General features: G+C 39.5%; 1 protein-coding gene across 1 annotated transcript; it reads right to left on the bottom strand.

The window, feature by feature from the left end:
* Positions 1-17,723: 17,723 nt before the first annotated feature.
* Positions 17,724-19,710, bottom strand: LOC103503968 (cytochrome P450 734A6-like). The gene is made up of 4 exons (XM_008468374.3): positions 19,189-19,710; positions 18,775-19,019; positions 18,319-18,688; positions 17,724-18,232 (listed from the first exon to the last, which is right to left on the bottom strand). Exons 1-4 carry the CDS (start codon positions 19,672-19,674, stop codon positions 17,813-17,815), a joined length of 1,521 nt encoding a protein of 506 aa, XP_008466596.2. The 5' UTR covers positions 19,675-19,710; the 3' UTR covers positions 17,724-17,812.
* Between the last annotated feature and the right edge of the window lie 599 nt (positions 19,711-20,309).

Below are 20,309 nucleotides of genomic sequence, written 5' to 3'. Positions count from 1 at the left end.
TGGGTTAGTCTGAAAAAAAAAAACAAAAAAAAATATGTCACCGACCTTTTTTACGGTGTAATTGGATACTAAAATAAAGTAAATCAATAAAAAAATGTTCCACAAAAACTATGAGTTCGAGAATCATTTATGTATGAGGAAGTGTTAGTACCCCATAGCACTTATTTAGAAAATAGTGTCCAAATTATATATCTTGAAGTAAAATTATTATTTAATTCATTTGGGAAAATAAAATTTTTAAATGAACTTTTTTAAATATAGTAAAATAAACTAAAATATTTATAGCATATAGCAAAATTTTGGATTCTATCAATGATAGACTAATAGACTTCTATCATTGTCTATCAATATGACTGATAGAAGAATAACAGTGTCTATCATTAATAGAATCTCAAATTTTGATATATATTTTAATATTTTGTTAAATTTACCATTTTTGACAAACTCTCCGTTTTTAAACATGTCTTATTTCACTATTCATTACTTTAGTATTTGAAGCAATGATTTCATAAAATAAGTTGAGAGCATTCCATCGATTATACTATATTGAGAAAACTTTATTCACCTTAAGAGTGGGGAATTATTACAATTTCTCAAAACTCATCCTTAGACAATATTTGAATAAAGAATTTCATTAAGAAAAACATAAGTGTTTAAATTCATTTTTTTTCTTGTAATTATATCTCATACTCGAAAAAATACCGATGCCTCACCTCAAGAATCTATAAACAAGAGACTTATAGATACCTCTGTATTTCGATTTGTTTTTAGTAAAAAATGAGGTAAGTTATTAGAAAACTTCAATTATGAAACCTTTATGGTAAATTTTGAAGGTTTGTAAAAACATTAAAATTATAATTTTAAAGCAATAATTTATAAATGGTTTTAAAAGAAAAAAAAAGTTTTATGAAAGATTTCAAATTACTTAAAAAAAATTAAACTAAAAAAATTTAAAAACTTTGAGAAATTTTAACTAGAAATTTAACAAGGGTTAAGATGAACAATGGAAGATGAACAAAATGAATTAAGCAAATGAAAATAAATAAAAATAATAATTTTTTTTACAAAAAATAAATTTTGTGAAGTTCCCAAACTTAGGAGAAGAGAGACTTGAATCCCTATGCATTTCATTCAACTTCATGGTTACAGTATCACGTTCCACATGTTCTTCTAAAGAAACACAATCTATCAAAACACGAATCTAAATATTGAATTCACTACTCTAATTGATTATTCATCATCTAATGATGTAACTAAGTACCCTTTACTTTGTTTTCTCATAAAGTTTGGATATTTAGCTTGGTAAAGATTAAACTCTTTGCATTCTACATTTAAATTTTATATTTCGATTATTTTTGGTATTGCTCGCTTCCTGTTCACCTTCTCTTTTCTATCAAAAGATTTAGAGTTCTTCAGCATACTGGAGTTGCAGTTGTTATCGACATCTCTTACATGTCAAGAATTATAATAATGAAGAAACTTGTTCAAAAGTTCGTAACTTTACCAATATGCTTTGTTAACAAAAAAAAGAAAATCATAAAGATTTTTTTCACCATCTAAAATAGAAGACTCAATGAACTAGCAATCAACCCGCTCTAATACCAATTGAATGCAGGAGGAGTTAACATAGAACATAATGTCAAGCACGATGTCACAAACAATATGTACGACAAGTGGGTTATTGCTGAAGCAAAGTGAACGATAAAGACACAAAGATTGATAATGTAGTTCGATGCAAACTCACTATGTTAGGGAGACAGTACGTTCAAAAAGTTTAGCAATTACAACAAAAGTACTTATCTGACAGACCCATTATTTAGTTACTCACATATCGCTTTCTCTTCAATTTCAATTAGGCTCCCTCTAAGTTTGAGCTCTCCCACTTCCATAAGCTTTTCATGAACTAGATCTTCTTAATACAGTATGCTTAGACTTCCCCTATGAGGGAGATCGTCTCACATTCATTATATTTAGGCTCCTCCTTATAAATACAATATTAATATCTAACAATGACTATATCGAACCAAAATTCTCAGTGGCAAGTACAAGGATTTTAATATCAATACATGAAGGTTGAGGTTTAAAACCCCTAAGCTCAAAATTATTGGGTTTTATGTCCTAAAACTTGAGGATAGTAAATGTAATTCATTGATATCGTTATTAATAAAGTGTTATTATTATAATTTTAATAAAGTGTTATTGATTATTAGTCTTTTTAAAAAAAAAAAAAAACCTAAATCCAATAAACTAACCTCCTAAGCTATTTGATAAGTCTTAAACTATATATAGTGACATACATGAATCAATATTTGAGATACTATTTAAAGGGTCTATAGTATAGGATAAGGTTGGTTACCTTTTCCTCGTAACACTATGGATATGATTCATTTTGTATTTGATACAAATGCAACGATCCAACGCGTTCGTAGGTGACATGCGAGTTGGGATATCCTATACAATGAGTTTGCATAAGACCAGATCATAAAATAGTAACAACTAGATGTGATTCCATTAGTCAGGTTCCTATTTCATTAAGATGACCTAGGTAACTTAGTCTTAATAATTAGTGTATTATAAATTTCTATTTGCGGGGAGGGAGTTGTGAATATAATCACACAAAATGGAATTCACTTATTCCCGTCTTTAGGGTAAGTAGATAAGTGTTTTCTTAAATGATGTCTCTAAAGGCTTAAAAAAAGGGCCATACCCTCTTTGTAGTACGAAAGGGGATTCTGTTTATTGGTTAAACCATAAACAGGTTGTTCATTAGAGGAACACTAATATTTAAGGTCTAGAAATAACTTAGGGATAAAACCGGTAATTTGAGCTAGCTGGTCCTACGAACACTTGTGAATGACTAACTTGCTGTTATTAGTATATATTCATGGACATAGATATATACAGTAAGAAGAATTCAACTATGAGTCTTTAATGGAGTATACACACAACCAAGGAATATTTATTAATGTGGTCGTTAATGAGTTTAGTCAATTAATCTCAAATGTTGATATATTATAATATAAAACTTATATTTTATAAACTTTATTATATAAATTTTAATTTTGAATATGATTCAAAATTAATTTAGGAGAGAATAAAACCATTTGAATGAGTTCAAATATTAATTTAATGTAAATTAGATTCATATTAAAACTTATAGGTTAAGATTTAATATTTGTATTATGATACACATTAAAACAGTAGGTTATATGAGAATTTTATATATGTGAATATGATTCAAATTTCGTTTAAATTAAATATTAGATATTTAACTTAGCAATTAATTAATGGTTAATTTGTCATTAATATAACAAAACACCCAAACATTTACAGCCCATATAACAAAATCAAAAATCCCATAAAGCTGGCAAATATAAAAGCTATTTTTTTAAGTATTCCAGGTTTTTCCTTCCTTTCCATCTTCTTTCTTCTGCAATTTTTATTTTCCTTTCCATCGTCTTTTCTCTTCTTATTCTGCAATTTTATTTTCAAACTGTTATTTGGTTGTTCAAGATCGTGTGTCAAATATAAAAGATCATTTTTTTTTTTTGATATTAGGTAGTCAAATCTAAATGATCGTGTACAAAGAATCTTAAAATATCGTTTAGATTTCAGTAGCCAAATCTAAACGATCATGTACCAAATCTAAATGATCATATACCACAAAATCTTGAAAAAAAAATCGTCTAGATTTGGCTATCCAAATTTAAAAAATCAAATCTAAATGATCGTGCACCAAAGAATAGTCAAATATAAACGATCGTATACCAAAAAATCTTTAAAAAAAAATTGTTTACATTGGCCTACCAAAATGTAAACGATATAAATTTTAAACAATTATATACTAAATCTAAAAGATCGTGTACCAAAAATTTTGAAAAAAAATCGCGACCAAATCTAAATGATCGTGTACCAAGAATAGCCAAATGTAAACAATCATGTACCAAAGAATCTTGAAAAAAATCGTTTAGATTTGACTACTTAAATCTAAATGATCAAATATAAAAGATCGTGTAGCAAAGAATAGTCAAATCTAAACAATTGTTTACCAAATATATTATGCACGTTGGGAGCCAATTAATCATGGAGCATTTTTTGTATTTTCCATTGTGGGTCTGTGTGATTTTTCCATTTTCAAAATTATTCTGCACAGTGTAAATATTATGTCGCTTTGTTATATTTTTGAAAAAAAAACTTTTAATTAATTGTCCAATTAATTGTTATAGTTTAGTTTAATAAAATTTAAACTATAGGTTATATGAGAGATATTCATTTAAGTATGATTTAAATGAATGATCAATTAAATATGATCATTTATGTAACGTCCCAAAAATTTAAGGAATTTAATTTTATTATCTTAAGTGTAATTTTGAAATTAATTTGGATGTCATTTAAATGTTGAAGTATTTTACTTTATGGAGATTTGATTTTATTGGATATTTGAAAAATATCTCATTGTTGTTAAGTTGGAATTTATGTTTGTTTTGGTTATTTATGTTTAGGTATTATTTGGTTTAAGGAATTAATAACTGTATTATTAAATAATATAGTTATTATGAAAAGATAGTTTGATAAGATAAAGATGATTGGATTGGTTGAGGAGAGAGAATATGTGATTTTATTTGGGAAAAGATAAAAAGAAGATAAAAAGGGAGATTTGATGGGTTTAAATGAAGAAAGAGAATGAGTGGTTTTATTTAGAGTAAATTAGGGAAAAGATAAAAAGAAAAATAATAATTATTATATTATTATTAATTTTTCTTTAAAAAGGCCATTGGAAAACGTGAGGCACTATTCAGCATCTTCTTCCTCACAAAAACCATAATTTTCCTCTTCATTAACAAATCCTAACCCTTGCTCCGCCGTCGCCACCTTATTTCTCACCGTCGGCCACCACAACCCGCACCCAAGTTGCGTCAGCCGTCCTTTCCGTCGCATCTTTCCCCGCACCGTTGAAGTCGTCGTCGTTTCGTCAGCCATCTTCCGTTATTGAGCTAAGTCAAGCCGTCCGCCGATTTCCGTCACCCATCGACGGGAGTGCCGTCACCCATCCGAATCAGCAACGGAGTCGATTGTCTTCACGCCGCACGTCTCCGTAGACCATCACGTCGGGTCGTCCATCAGCCGTCGTTGGAGCTCCACCCCAGTCACGTCGGAGATCGTCGATCGCACACCCGAGCATCGCGAGTTATTTTTCCGTCGGTCGAACGTCACTGACCTTCGTAAGCCATCACGATCCGAGACGTTCTCCATCAGCTGCATCAAGCCGAGCGCCGTCCTTCCGCCCCAAGTCGCGCCAGCCATACCCGAGCCGCACCAGCGCCTTGCGAAGTGCAAGCCACGTGCGCGCCTACCCGAGCCGTCCACCTTGAGCCGACCCTACCCGAGTCGTGACTGCATCCACCCGAGCCACCTTCTTCCTCAGTCGAGCTGCTAGCCAATTTTTCCCCTCTAGTCGAGCTATTTGAGCTGTCAAGCTTGTTTGCACCCTATTTGACCCATTGTTGGCTTTTACCTATATTTTTGTTGGTAAGTTTGGATGGGTTTTGGTTAGTGTCCAACAAATATTAATTTCAGACTCTAATTAATTAATTGTTGGATTAAATTGCCTAGATTGAGCTGAAAACCGAGCTGGAAGTTTGTCCAACTAAGTCTAAATCAAGATCGACCTCGATTTTTGGGTAAGTTAAATCAACAAGATTTTTGGGTTCTAACTTAACTACAAATTGAGTTATTTTCTTAGCATTTTACCCTTAATGTTCAGGACCTTCCTTGGAAAGCTTGATCTAGCCGTCAGGATTTTATTTCTTGGATTAAGCTAATCTCCAGGTAAGAGATTCTACTACTAAACCCTCGAGTTTAATTTAAAGAGACCGCATGTATGAATGGTTATGTACTGATGATGGGTAGCTATAGAACTTGAGGTTACAGATAGAAACTGATATTGTAAATGTGACTGCTGGATGACTTTGTGGTTAAAGTTGATAATGCATTGATGTTATCACCTACGTTTTATTGATACAATATTGTGATTGAGGATGATATGACATGATATGATATGATATGATAGGATATGTATGGTATAACATGTTATGGCATGATATGTTATGATATGATATGATATGATATGATAGGATAGGATATGTATGTGCATGCTATGGATAGGGTGTATGTTAGCTTTACCTATTAGAGTCGTACCCATATGAGTGTTCTTCGGGATCACCACTCTTTTTATGACTGTGTAGTTCGCAGCCCAATCGTCTTAGGTGTTCCTTGGGGTTCACCAAAGACCAGCTCGTTCCTAAGGGATCACAGTTTGCACGTGTTCGGGAACGTGCTAGTTCAGGGGTACCACTCTTCAGGACTCTAATAAGAGGTTAACAAGCACCTAGCGGGACTAGTAGTGGGTCTCTTACTGAGTATATTTTTATACTCACTCTTTCTATTTCTATTTTTCAGGCAGAGGTAAAGGTAAGAGCAAAGGCAAGCTGACGAATGACCAGAAGTGACCGTGGCGAGCCATAGGCACACGTTTGCTTCCGCTTACGTCATGTGTCAGATTTCAGTGTCGATATTCTTTTCATTCTATTTTATTCTATTTATTTCCTTGTTTTTCCCTTTAAAACTAGTAGGGCCCGAGATAGGAATTCTGTTTTAATTTATTTCCGTACATTCTATTTATAATTTTAACAACAATTTGAAGTTTTGTTTTATTTGCTATTTACTTTAAATAAATTTTAATTCTTTTCTTTTAAAGTAAAGTCCACAACTTAGTTTAAGAGGTTGGGTCTTTACAATTTATTTATTTAATTCATTAATCATTTTAATATTAATTTAATTTAATTTAAATTAACTTAATAAGTGCAACGCTCCGAAAATTTAAGGTAAAATTTTCTCGTTTTATGTAAATTATTCAGAATTCTAAAATGTTGGTGTAAGTTGATATAATAATAATATAATATTAATTATATTATTATTATTAATATTTATTTTATTTGTTATAATATTAATATTATAATTATTATTATTATTTAATATTATAGTAATATTATTAATTTAAAACAATAACATTATTATTACATAATATTAATTTATTATTTATTTAATATTAATATTATTAATATATTATTATTATTACTTTATTATTATTATTATTATTATTTTCTTAATTTAATATATAAATATAAATATATATATTTTAAAAAAAAAAGGGGAGAGGAGGAAACCTAGCCCCGCGCGCGAGCCCCCCCCCCCCCCCGAAATTTTTTTCTTCTCTTCTTCCTCCTTCCTCGCCCGACGCCGCCATCCATCGTCTCCATCTCTTCCTTCTTCATTTCCGCATCACCGCCGTGTCTCTCCATTCTTTTTCTCTTCTGCCTTCGTCTCCACCACCATCACCCATCCTCTCCGTCCTCATCTCTTGCTCCGACGCCGGAAGAACACAGAGGGGAGCGCCGTCCGCCGTAGCCATCCATTTTCGATTCCTTCTCGGCCTCACACAACAGCAGATCTGCCGCCGCTCGTCGCCGCTCCACGAAGCAGCCAACCGCGTCCCTCGTGTGTCGTCCGCGAATTGCCGCCGCCGTCGTTCGCCGGAAGAAAGAACCCTCAAAACCGTGCTGCCCGTTTTCGTCCAAGCCGACTCGAGACCCGCTTCCAGTCCGAGCCGAGGGAGCCGCGCGAGCCGAGCCGAGCGAGCCGCGCGAGCCGAGCCGAGCGAGCCGCGCGAGCCGAGCCGAGCGAGCCGCGCGAGCCGAGCTGAGCGAGCCGCGTGAGGCGAGCCGAGCGAGCCGAGTGAGTCGAGTCGAGTGCCGAGTTAAGCCGAGCCGAGTCGAGCCGAGCCGAGCCGAGAACCAAGCCGAGTTAAGCCGAGCCGAGCCGAGCCGAGAACCAAGCCGAGTTAAGCCGAGCCGAGCCGAGCCGAGTCCAAGCCGAGCCGAGCCGAGCCACCTAAGCCTTCCTTCCTCCAATTCGGTTCACGGTGAGTCTTCGGTAAGGATTGTTTTGATGAATTCCCTAATGTTACCTCGTCCGATTCGAGTTGAATGTTGGAATAAGATATGGCCCTACTTTTCTCCCTTGAAGGTAGTACAGAGTTGACGCTTAAGTTCTCGGGTCCCGCGGCAGGCCTGGTTGGAGATAGCTTCCTTTCCTTGGGTAAGTCAACGGATGTCGCTTCCGACCTTTTTAAAACGACTTCTACTAAAGTCATCAACTAAAACTTTCGTGTTTCGTTAGGTGGATCTGTTGAGCGTGGATTCGATCGAGGGGCATAACCGAGTATCAGGTAAGGGTTTTCCTACTACTGGACCCCGAATCCAGACTGAAAACGTAGTAATCCACAGGGGATTACACGTTAGTGACTGTACTGAATAACTGTATGCGTGTTGACTGTTAAGTACTGTTATTATATTTGTCTGATGTAAATATACTGTGACTGCGAATTGTGGATTGAGATTTTATGTTGATGGACCTTGAAGTTACGGTTCAGTATGTAGTAAAACACTGGTCTGGATGTGGTTCATGGAATTTGGACGGGGAAGGACAGTGAGTCCGGTTTTGGTTGGTTAGTCGATTGGACCTAGGGTTTTCCCTATTGGTGTGCGAATTGGTGATGCGTATAGCAGCTGAGGGTGTAGATGTTTAAACCTATACTATCTGTCTGACAAAGCCTATGGCGGAACTGTAATATGAATGCCGTTGGGATGTGATTGATGTAGACAGTTCAGTATGGACTGAGGGGTAACAGTTAGCTTCGTCTATGGGGTAGTGTGCCTTACGGATAAGTGCATCCTTCGGGAGCACTAGACTGATAGGTGCGTCCTTCGGGAGCACTAGACTGATGTGTGCATCCTTCGGGAGCACTAGACTGATAGGTGCGTCCTTCGGGAGCACTAGACTGATCTGTGCATCCTTCGGGAGCACTAGACTGATATGTGCATCCTTCGGGAGCACTAGACTGATATGTGCATCCTTCGAGAGCACTAGACTGATATGTGCGTTCTACGGAACCACTAGACTGTTATGTAGGGTACCCCCGAATAGGAAGTTAACTGTTGTTCCCTAACGGGCCCAGTAGTGGGTCCCTTACTGGGTATGTTTATACTCACCCTTTCTCTTCTTTAACTTTTCAGGTAGGGGCTTAGCGAGGGGCAGACCGACGAGGGGCAGGAAGGATGCGTGAAGGCCATATGGACGCGTCTGGTTTTCTTATCGCTTCCGCTATGTATTTTGTCAGAATATTTTGACTTGTGATTCTGGACTGGTGACTTGATATTTTTATTTTGTGACTTTTTGATTTATTTAAAATAGGGCCCGAAACTGTCTTTTGTAAGGTTTCTAATGTTTTAATGAATCGTAACTGGTCCGTTTTAAATTTTATGTTGAATGGTCGAGTTTTGGTATTTGGTAGTGACCTCAGCTTAGTCCGGAAAGTTGGGTCGTTACAGTTGGTATCAGAGCCTAAGTTTTAGGTTCTGTAGACTGGCTTATAATGTGAGTCTGTGTTTTGTGTCCTTATGGCTGAAACGATCCTTGCCGCTCGTCAGGTACGCTCTCATGAAAGTATATGTATAACTCTACATGCATTACCTTACCTAAGTTAAACTGCAAATTCAATTACCATTTATGACTAAAGGAATCGTTGGTGGTTGTTAGGGAAATGCCACCAAGGAGAGGTGCACGTAGGGGTGGCCGAGGAGGCCGAGGAAGGGGAGCAGGACGCGTTCAGCCTGAGGTGCAGCCTGTAGCCCAAGCCCCTGACCCGGCTGCGCCAGTTACTCACGCGGACCTAGCCGCCATGGAGCAGAGGTTTAGAGATTTGATTATGCAGATGCGGGAGCAGCAGAAGCCTGCCTCGCCAACTCCGGCGCCAGCTCCAGCGCCAGCTCCAGCACCAGTTCCTGCTCCAGCTCCGGCTCCGGTACCAGTTGTGCCCCAGTTTGTGCCGGATCAGTTGTCAGCAGAGGCTAAGCACCTGAGGGATTTCAGGAAGTATAATCCCACGACGTTCGATGGGTCTTTGGAGGACCCCACCAGGGCTCAGATGTGGTTATCGTCCTTGGAGACCATATTCCGTTACATGAAATGCCCTGAGGATCAGAAGGTTCAGTGTGCTGTTTTTATGTTGACTGACAGAGGTACTGCATGGTGGGAGACTACAGAGAGGATGCTAGGTGGTGATGTGAGTCAGATCACGTGGCAGCAGTTCAAGGAGAGTTTCTATGCGAAATTCTTCTCTGCCAGTTTGAGAGATGCCAAGCAGCAGGAGTTCCTGAACTTAGAGCAGGGTGACATGACAGTGGAGCAGTATGATGCGGAGTTTGACATGTTATCCCGCTTCGCTCCCGAGATGATAGCGACCGAGGCGGCCAGAGCTGATAAGTTTGTTAGAGGCCTCCGACTGGACATTCAGGGTTTGGTCCGAGCTTTCCGACCCGCTACTCATGCCGATGCACTGCGCCTGGCAGTGGATCTCAGTTTACAGGAGAGGGCTAACTCGTCTAAGACCGCTGGTAGAGGTTCGTCATCGGGACAGAAGAGGAAGGCTGAGCAGCAGCCTGTTCCAGTGCCACAGCGGAATTTTAGATCAGGTGGTGAGTTTCGCAGCTTCCAGCAGAAACCTTTTGAGGCAGGGGAGGCTGCCAGAGGGAAGCCGTTGTGTACCACTTGTGGGAAGCACCATTTGGGCCGTTGCTTATTCGGGACCAGGACTTGCTTTAAGTGCAGGCAAGAGGGTCATACAGCTGATAGATGCCCGTTGAGACTCACGGGGAACGCGCAGAATCAGGGAGCAGGTGCTCCACATCAGGGTAGAGTCTTTGCTACCAACAGGGCTGAGGCTAAGAAGGCAGACACAGTAGTGACAGGTACGCTCCCAGTGTTGGGGCATTACGCTTTAGTTTTGTTTGATTCGGGTTCGTCACATTCTTTTATCTCTTCCGCATTTGTGTTGCATGCCCGCTTAGAGGTAGAGCCCTTACACCATGTTCTATCAGTATCTACTCCTTCCGGGGAATGTATGTTGTCGAAGGAAAAGGTGAAAGCCTGCCAGATTGAGATAGCAGGCCATGTGATTGAAGTAACGCTGATAGTCCTGGATATGCTGGACTTTGATGTAATCCTGGGTATGGATTGGTTGGCCGCTAACCACGCCAGCATAGATTGTTCACGTAAGGAGGTAACGTTTAACCCTCCCTCGATGGCCAGTTTTAAATTTAAGGGAGGAGGGTCAAAGTCGTTGCCTCAGGTAATCTCAGCCATCAGGGCCAGTAAACTGCTCAGTCAGGGTACTTGGGGTATCTTGGCAAGCGTGGTGGATACTAGAGAGGTCGATGTATCCCTGTCGTCAGAACCGGTGGTGCGGGACTATCCGGACGTTTTTCCTGAGGAACTTCCAGGGTTACCTCCGCACAGGGAGGTTGAGTTTGCCATAGAGTTGGAGCCGGGCACGGTTCCTATATCCAGAGCCCCTTACAGAATGGCCCCCGCAGAACTGAAGGAACTGAAGATACAGTTACAGGAATTGCTTGATAAGGGATTCATTCGACCGAGCGTGTCACCTTGGGGTGCGCCAGTTTTATTCGTTAAGAAGAAGGATGGATCGATGCGTCTATGCATTGACTATAGGGAGTTGAACAAAGTAACCGTAAAGAACAGATATCCCTTGCCCAGGATTGACGATCTATTTGACCAGTTACAGGGAGCCACAGTGTTCTCTAAGATTGATCTTCGGTCGGGATACCATCAGCTGAGGATTAAGGATGAGGATGTACCGAAGACAGCATTTCGTTCCAGGTATGGACACTACGAGTTTATTGTGATGTCTTTTGGTTTGACGAATGCTCCGGCAGTGTTTATGGACTTGATGAACAGAGTGTTTAGGGAGTTCCTAGATACTTTTGTGATTGTGTTTATCGACGATATCTTGATATACTCCAAGACGGAGGCCGAACACGAGGAGCATTTACGTATGGTTTTGCAAACACTTCGGGATAATAAGTTGTATGCAAAGTTCTCGAAATGCGAGTTTTGGCTGAAGCAGGTGTCCTTTCTGGGTCACGTGGTTTCTAAGGCTGGAGTCTCTGTGGATCCAACTAAGATAGAGGCAGTCACCGGTTGGACCCGACCTTCCACAGTCAGTGAGGTTCGTAGCTTTCTGGGTTTAGCAGGCTATTATCGACGGTTTGTGGAGAACTTTTCTCGTATAGCTACTCCTCTTACTCAGTTGACCAGAAAGGGAGCTCCTTTTGTTTGGAGCAAGGCATGTGAGGACAGTTTCCAGAACCTTAAACAGAAGCTGGTTACCGCACCGGTTCTTACTGTACCTGAAGGTTCTGGCAGTTTTGTGATTTATAGTGATGCTTCCAAGAAGGGTTTGGGTTGTGTTTTGATGCAGCAGGGTAAGGTGGTCGCTTATGCGTCTCGTCAGTTGAAGAGTCATGAGCAGAACTACCCTACACATGATCTAGAGTTGGCAGCAGTGGTTTTTGCTTTGAAAATATGGAGGCATTATTTATATGGTGAAAAGATACAGATATTCACAGATCATAAGAGCTTGAAATACTTCTTTACTCAGAAAGAATTGAATATGAGACAGCGAAGGTGGCTTGAGTTAGTGAAGGATTACGATTGTGAGATACTGTATCATCCGGGTAAGGCAAATGTGGTAGCTGATGCTCTTAGTAGAAAGGTATCACATTCGGCAGCACTTATTACCCGACAGGCCCCATTGCATCGGGATCTCGAGCGGGCTGAGATTGCAGTGTCAGTAGGGGCAGTTACTATGCAGTTAGCCCAGTTGACGGTACAGCCGACTTTGAGGCAAAGGATCATTGATGCTCAGAGTAACGATCCTTATCTGGTTGAGAAACGTGGCCTAGCAGAGGCAGGGCAAACGGCTGAGTTCTCGTTATCCTCTGATGGTGGACTGTTGTTTGAGAGACGCCTCTGTGTTCCGTCAGATAGTGCGGTTAAGACAGAATTATTATCTGAGGCTCACAGTTCCCCATTTTCCATGCACCCAGGTAGTACGAAGATGTATCAGGACCTGAAGCGGGTTTATTGGTGGCGTAACATGAAGAGGGAAGTAGCAGAATTTGTTAGTAAATGCTTGGTGTGTCAGCAGGTTAAGGCACCAAGGCAGAAACCAGCGGGTTTATTACAACCCTTGAGCATACCGGAATGGAAGTGGGAGAACGTGTCCATGGATTTCATTACAGGGCTACCGAGAACTCTGAGGGGATTTACAGTGATTTGGGTTGTGGTGGACAGACTTACTAAGTCAACGCACTTCGTTCCGGGTAAGTCCACCTATACTGCTAGTAAGTGGGCACAGTTGTACATGTCTGAGATAGTGAGATTGCACGGAGTGCCAGTGTCGATTGTTTCTGATAGAGATGCCCGTTTCACTTCCAAATTCTGGAAGGGCTTGCAGACTGCTATGGGCACGAGGTTAGATTTTAGTACAGCTTTCCATCCACAGACTGACGGTCAGACTGAGCGTCTGAACCAAGTTTTAGAGGATATGTTGCGAGCGTGTGCATTGGAATTTCCAGGTAGCTGGGACTCCCACCTACATTTGATGGAATTTGCTTATAATAACAGTTATCAGGCTACTATTGGCATGGCACCGTTTGAGGCCCTGTACGGCAAATGTTGTAGATCCCCGGTTTGCTGGGGTTAGGTAGGTGAGCAGAGATTGATGGGTCCTGAGTTAGTTCAGTCTACTAACGAAGCGATTCAGAAGATTAGATCACGCATGCATACCGCTCAGAGTAGACAGAAGAGTTATGCGGATGTGAGGCGGAAGGATCTTGAGTTTGGGATAGGGGATAAGGTGTTCTTAAAAGTAGCACCTATGAGAGGTGTTTTACGATTTGAAAGGAGGGGAAAGCTGAGTCCCCGTTTTGTTGGGCCGTTTGAGATTCTGGAGCGGATTGGCCCTGTAGCTTATCGCTTGGCGTTGCCACCATCACTCTCGACAGTTCATGATGTGTTTCATGTTTCTATGTTGAGGAAGTACGTGCCAGATCCATCCCATGTGGTGGATTACGAGCCACTAGAGATTGATGAAAACTTGAGCTATGTTGAACAACCCATTGAGGTGCTTGCTAGAGAGGTGAAGACGTTGAGGAATAAAGGAATTCCCCTGGTTAAAGTCTTATGGCGGAATCACCGGGTAGAAGAGGCTACATGGGAGCGTGAAGATGACATGAGGTCCCGTTATCCCGAACTGTTCGAGGAATAAAACTTTCGAGGACGAAAGTTCCCTAAGGAGGGAAGAATGTAACGCTCCGAAAATTTAAGGTAAAATTTTCTCGTTTTATGTAAATTATTCGGAATTCTAAAATGTTGGTGTAAGTTGATATAATAATAATATAATATTAATTGTATTATTATTATTAATATTTATTTTATTTGTTATAATATTAATATTATAATTATTATTATTATTTAATATTATAGTAATATTATTAATTTAAAACAATAACATTATTATTACATAATATTAATTTATTATTTATTTAATATTAATATTATTAATATATTATTATTATTACTTTATTATTATTATTATTATTATTTTCTTAATTTAATATATAAATATATATATATATATATATATTTTAAAAAAAAAAAAGGGAGAGGAGGAACCCTAGCCCCGCGCGCGAGCCCCCCCCCCCTGAAATTTTTTTCTTCTCTTCTTCCTCCTTCCTCGCCCGACGCCGCCATCCACCGTCTCCATCTCTTCCTTCTTCATTTCCGCATCACCGCCGTGTCTCTCCATTCTTTTTCTCTTCCGCCTTCGTCTCCGCCACCATCACCCATCCTCTCCGTCCTCATCTCGTGCTCCGACGCCGGCAGAACACAGAGGGGAGCGCCGTCCGCCGTAGCCATCCATTTTCGATTCCTTCTCGGCCTCACACAACAGCAGATCTGCCGCCGCTCGTCGCCGCTCCACGAAGCAGCCAACCGCGTCCCTCGTGTGTCGTCCGCGAATCGCCGTCGCCGTCGTTCACCGGAAGAAAGAACCCTCAAAACCGTGCTGCCCGTTTTCGTCCAAGCCGACCCGAGACCCGCTTCCAGTCCGAGCCGAGTGAGCCGCGCGAGCCGAGCCGAGCGAGCCGCGCGAGCCGAGCCGAGCGAGCCGCGCGAGCCGAGCTGAGCGAGCCGCGTGAGCCGAGCCGAGCGAGCCGAGTTAGCCGAGCCGAGTGAGCCGAGTGAGCCGAGCCGCGAGCCGAACCAAGCCGAGCCGAGCCGAGCTGAGCCGAGCCGAGAACCAAGCCGAGTTAAGCCGAGCCGAGCCGAGCCGAGAACCAAGCCGAGCCGAGCCGAGTCGAGCCGAGAACCAAGCCGAGTTAAGCCGAGCCGAGCCGAGCCGAGCCGAGCCGAGTCCAAGCCGAGCCGAGCCGAGCCACTTAAGCCTTCCTTCCTCCAATTCGGTTCACGGTGAGTCTTCGGTAAGGATTGTTTTGATGAATTCCCTAATGTTACCTCGTCCGATTCGAGTTGAATGTTGGAATAAGATATGGCCCTACTTTTCTCCCTTGAAGGTAGTACAGAGTTGACGCTTAAGTTCTCGGGTCCCGCGGCAGGCCTGGTTGGAGATAGCTTCCTTTCCTTGGGTAAGTCAACGGATGTCGCTTCCGACCTTTTTAAAACGACTTCTACTAAAGTCATCAACTAAAACTTTCGTGTTTCGTTAGGTGGATCTGTTGAGCGTGGATTCGATCGAGGGGCATAACCGAGTATCAGGTAAGGGTTTTCCTACTACTGGACCCCGAATCCAGACTGAAAACGTAGTAATCCACAGGGGATTACACGTTAGTGACTGTACTGAATAACTGTATGCGTGTTGACTGTTAAGTACTGTTATTATATTTGTCTGATGTAAATATACTGTGACTGCGAATTGTGGATTGAGATTTTATGTTGATGGACCTTGAAGTTACGGTTCAGTATGTAGTAAAACACTGGTCTGGATGTGGTTCATGGAATTTGGACGGGGAAGGACAGTGAGTCCGGTTTTGGTTGGTTAGTCGATTGGACCTAGGGTTTTCCCTATTGGTGTGCGAATTGGTGATGCGTATAGCAGCTGAGGGTGTAGATGTTTAAACCTATACTATCTGTCTGACAAAGCCTATGGCGGAACTGTAATATGAATGCCGTTGGGATGTGATTGATGTAGACAGTTCAGTATGGACTGAGGGGTAACAGTTAGCTTCGTCTATGGAGTAGTGTGCCTTACGGATAAGTGCATCCTTCGGGAGCACTAGACTGATAGGTGCGTCCTTCGGGAGCACTAGACTGATGTGTGCATCCTTCGGGATCACTAGACTGATAGGTGCGTCCTTCGGGAGCACTAGACTGATATGTGCATCCTTCGGGAGCACTAGACTGATATGTGCATCCTTCGAGAGCACTAGACTGATATGTGCGTTCTACGGAACCACTAGACTGTTATGTAGGGTACCCCCGAATAGGAAGTTAACTGTTGTTCCCTAACGGGCCCAGTAGTGGGTCCCTTACTGGGTATGTTTATACTCACCCTTTCTCTTCTTTAACTTTTCAGGTAGGGGCTTAGCGAGGGGCAGACCGACGAGGGGCAGGAAGGATGCGTGAAGGCCATATGGACGCGTCTGGTTTTCTTATCGCTTCCGCTATGTATTTTGTCAGAATATTTTGACTTGTGATTCTGGACTGGTGACTTGATATTTTTATTTTGTGACTTTTTGATTTATTTAAAATAGGGCCCGAAACTGTCTTTTGTAAGGTTTCTAATGTTTTAATGAATCGTAACTGGTCCGTTTTAAATTTTATGTTGAATGGTCGAGTTTTGGTATTTGGTAGTGACCTCAGCTTAGTCCGGAAAGTTGGGTCGTTACAATAAGTTCCTTGTGCGAAAGATATTAAGGGACGTAGAATGCTTCCCACGTATCCTAATCTATCCTTCTTTTCTTTCAGATAAGAAAATAATAGAAGTAAGTACTCAAGAGCAAGACTGAGTGATTCTGAGAAAAAAAAACTCAAAACTCTCTATGTTATCTTTTAAAAGAAAAGAAATTTTTTCTCTGTTTTAATTTTTTTCTAATAAGCCTAATTTTGGTTCCCACAAACCAAATTCTTGAATTACTCAGAAAATAAAAAATGCTTCAAGTAGTGGTGTTGACTTGCAATTGGTGTTTTGTAGAATTCAGAGACAACAATGAACTAGATTTGTTATTGTATTTTGTCAGTGAATGAATATTTCTAATTTCCAATTTAATTGAGAAAAATGTTCGGTTAAATTCTTCCACGGCGAAAAGGTTGTTATCCCTTCAAAACATTCAATATACACACTTTTTACTATTGAGGTGACTGACCCTAAAATTGAATAAGAGCACCAAATAAATATGATTAGCCTTAAGAGCATATTTTACGAAAGAATAATAGTATTTGTAGGAGAATAAGGCATATAATGCAAAAGAATAAATGATCCACAAAATCACCAAGAATATATGAAAATTATATTTTGCTAAAATTGTTATCTACCAATGTTTTTGACAATATCGTTTACATGTTAACCAACATGTTGTTCGAGTTTTGCATTTAATAAAATCAGCCAACTATAATTCAACACAACAGTAACTTATATTTTAAAATTTTTAGGAAAATTAAAAAATTACCAAAAAAATAAAATAACACATGAATAATAATCTAAAAACTACTCGTGCAAAAATGAATAAATTTGAAACAACAAATTATTTATTATTAAAAATGAGTAGAAATAATATTGATTTTTTTTTTCCAATAACTATTTGAAGAGACATAATCAATTCCATAAGCTCCTAACAAGGAGTTGAACACCAAACTGAGGGTTCAAGCTCACAAACATCATGGGGGCATGCGTGTAGGTTGGAGAAATGGTAAAAGTGAAGCGCTGAATTATCATAGCCAATGCAACTTTGGCCTCGATCAAAGCCAAATGTTGTCCTACACATATTCTAGGACCTAACCCGAATGGTAGAAATGAAGCTAGATGCTTCCTAGACTCACTAAATCTCATAGGGTTGAAATTGTGCGCATCTTCTCCCCAAAGCTCTGTGTCATGGTGGATTGCAACCACCGAAAGTTGAAGTTGTGTGCCTTCTGGAATATCGATGCTTCCTAGTGTCAGTCGTTTCATCGTCCGCCTCATCATCATAATCGCTGGTGGATAAAGTCGAAGTGTTTCATTGACTATCATGCCCACCTGTCAAATAACAAAATGAATTATTAAACACCCATCGCCTCTCATTTTTGTTTAAGCTTTGGACTCTATTGTGATTTAATACTTACTAGTTTTAGTTCAGTTAAATTATCTGCTGTAGGCGGTGTCTTTTGACCACAAACATTGACAATTTCTTCTCTAGCTCGATCTTGCCATTCTTGATGCTCTGCTAGTAGTAAAAGTGCCCAAGTTAAAAGATTGGCCGTTGTTTCCATTCCTGCAAAATAGAATGTCTTGCATTCATTTACGACTTCATCTACTCCAAGTGTTTCTATTTCCCCATTCTGGTTCTTGTATGATGACAATAAAAGGCTGAGTAGATTAGTTGAGTTTTCCCTTTCTTTTCTGTTTTTCTCACTTTCAACCAATGCTTTTATTGACGCACGAGTTTCTTTTTCCAACCTATCCCTCTCTCTGTTCATCTTGGTAGGTAAAAATCTGTATGTTTTTTAAAGAGGAATTCAATATTAATAATTATTACCAAAAAGGAACTAAGAAATTAGAATTTGGAAAAAATGATAAACCTATAGCCAGGAATATAAACACTTGAGACAGCCTGGAGAAAATGATTCATTTGTTGTTCTTGCAAGTTGAAAATGCGTTTGCCTTCTTCAAAATTACTTCCAAATGCAGTTCTTGAAATTACGTCTGCTGTGAGGAGACGAAGTTGTTTATGGACATCTACTTCAAACTCTTCCACACCTCCCTTCATTTCTTCCCATTTATCCAACACATTACGAACACTTAAAGTAATCTCTGGTAACCAACCCTGATAATTGTGAATTTTGGATTAAATATTTTAACCATACACAAGTTTTCTAAACTTATAATAAAATTTAAGAAACAGGACATCATTTATAGAAATAGCATAATATTTGAAACTATTTATTTACAAATTTAAGGGGAAAAGAAAAAGTAAGTTTTGTTTATAAACAAACCTTGACACGGTCGATGGTGAAAGCCTGATTTGCGATTCTTCGATGAACGACCCATTGTTCGTCCTCAAGTCCAACAAGTCCTTCTCCAAAAAGCAATTTGGAAACAGGGGTGAACCCCACCTTTCTAAAAGGCCCGCCTGTATTTGCAAGCACTTCCTTAATCATAACTGGGTCGGATATCGCTAGTCTTGGCTTCGGTCCGAACCAATACACAAACATCTTTCCATACTCCATGGACCATTGGTGAATATAAGGCAGCACTCGACACACGATATCATGGGTTAATGGAATTGTCTTCGCTTGTGCCTCCATGTACATACGACGCATATCGGTAGCGTTACCAATGATGGGGCGGTAGCGAGGCCCCGTTATTCCTTGCTTTTGGAAATGGATTTGAATTCTCCATGGAACCCAAAAATTGGAGTAAAGAAATTTAAAGATGAAGATTGTGAGAAATAGAAGAACAGAAACGCCAAGAATATACATTGGAAATTTTTCTGAAATCCAATGCTCAATTAGAGTAGTGAGAGGTTTCTGATTTATTTTTGGTTGATTTCCATCCATATTTATAGTGTTTAAGATGCAAACGGGACACAATTAGAGACTTCCAAATGTAGCAATGACTTTGAGTCATCCATAAGAAATCAAATTATATTATTTTGACTGGAATTATATTTAAAGTCCCCAACAATTTCAAATTTGGTTCATTATTTTTTGAATGAATAAACTTCACTTTAATATTTTAATATTTGGATGGTGACGTTGATTTTGTAGGTATTGTTTGTGGCTTTAATAGTAACAACCTGGAAAATGGTTTCTTTAATATCCTTTCAAACCTTAAAGGTTGTTTTCTCCGATTATAATACGAAATGATATAAAACAAACAAACATCCAATTATTAATTAAAATTTATTTAATAATTTTAATGTAATTTTAGTATTTTTCAATTTTACCCGTTTTAATAACATTTAAGTATAATTAACTTAAAAATTTTTATGAGGTCTTGTTGGAGAGTATTTAATTCATGCCTTTAAATTGTTTACCGTAGCTTTTTATGATGAATTAAGTTTTAGTCTTGATGTTCGTTTCTAGGATTAGAATTAAAGCTTCTAGAATTTTTT

The sequence above is a fragment of the Cucumis melo genome, chromosome 4, assembly GCF_025177605.1.
Source record: "Cucumis melo cultivar AY chromosome 4, USDA_Cmelo_AY_1.0, whole genome shotgun sequence".
Taxonomy (NCBI): Eukaryota; Viridiplantae; Streptophyta; class Magnoliopsida; order Cucurbitales; family Cucurbitaceae; genus Cucumis; species Cucumis melo.
Note: the sequence above shows the minus strand (reverse complement) of the source record. Positions and strands in the feature narration are given on the sequence as shown.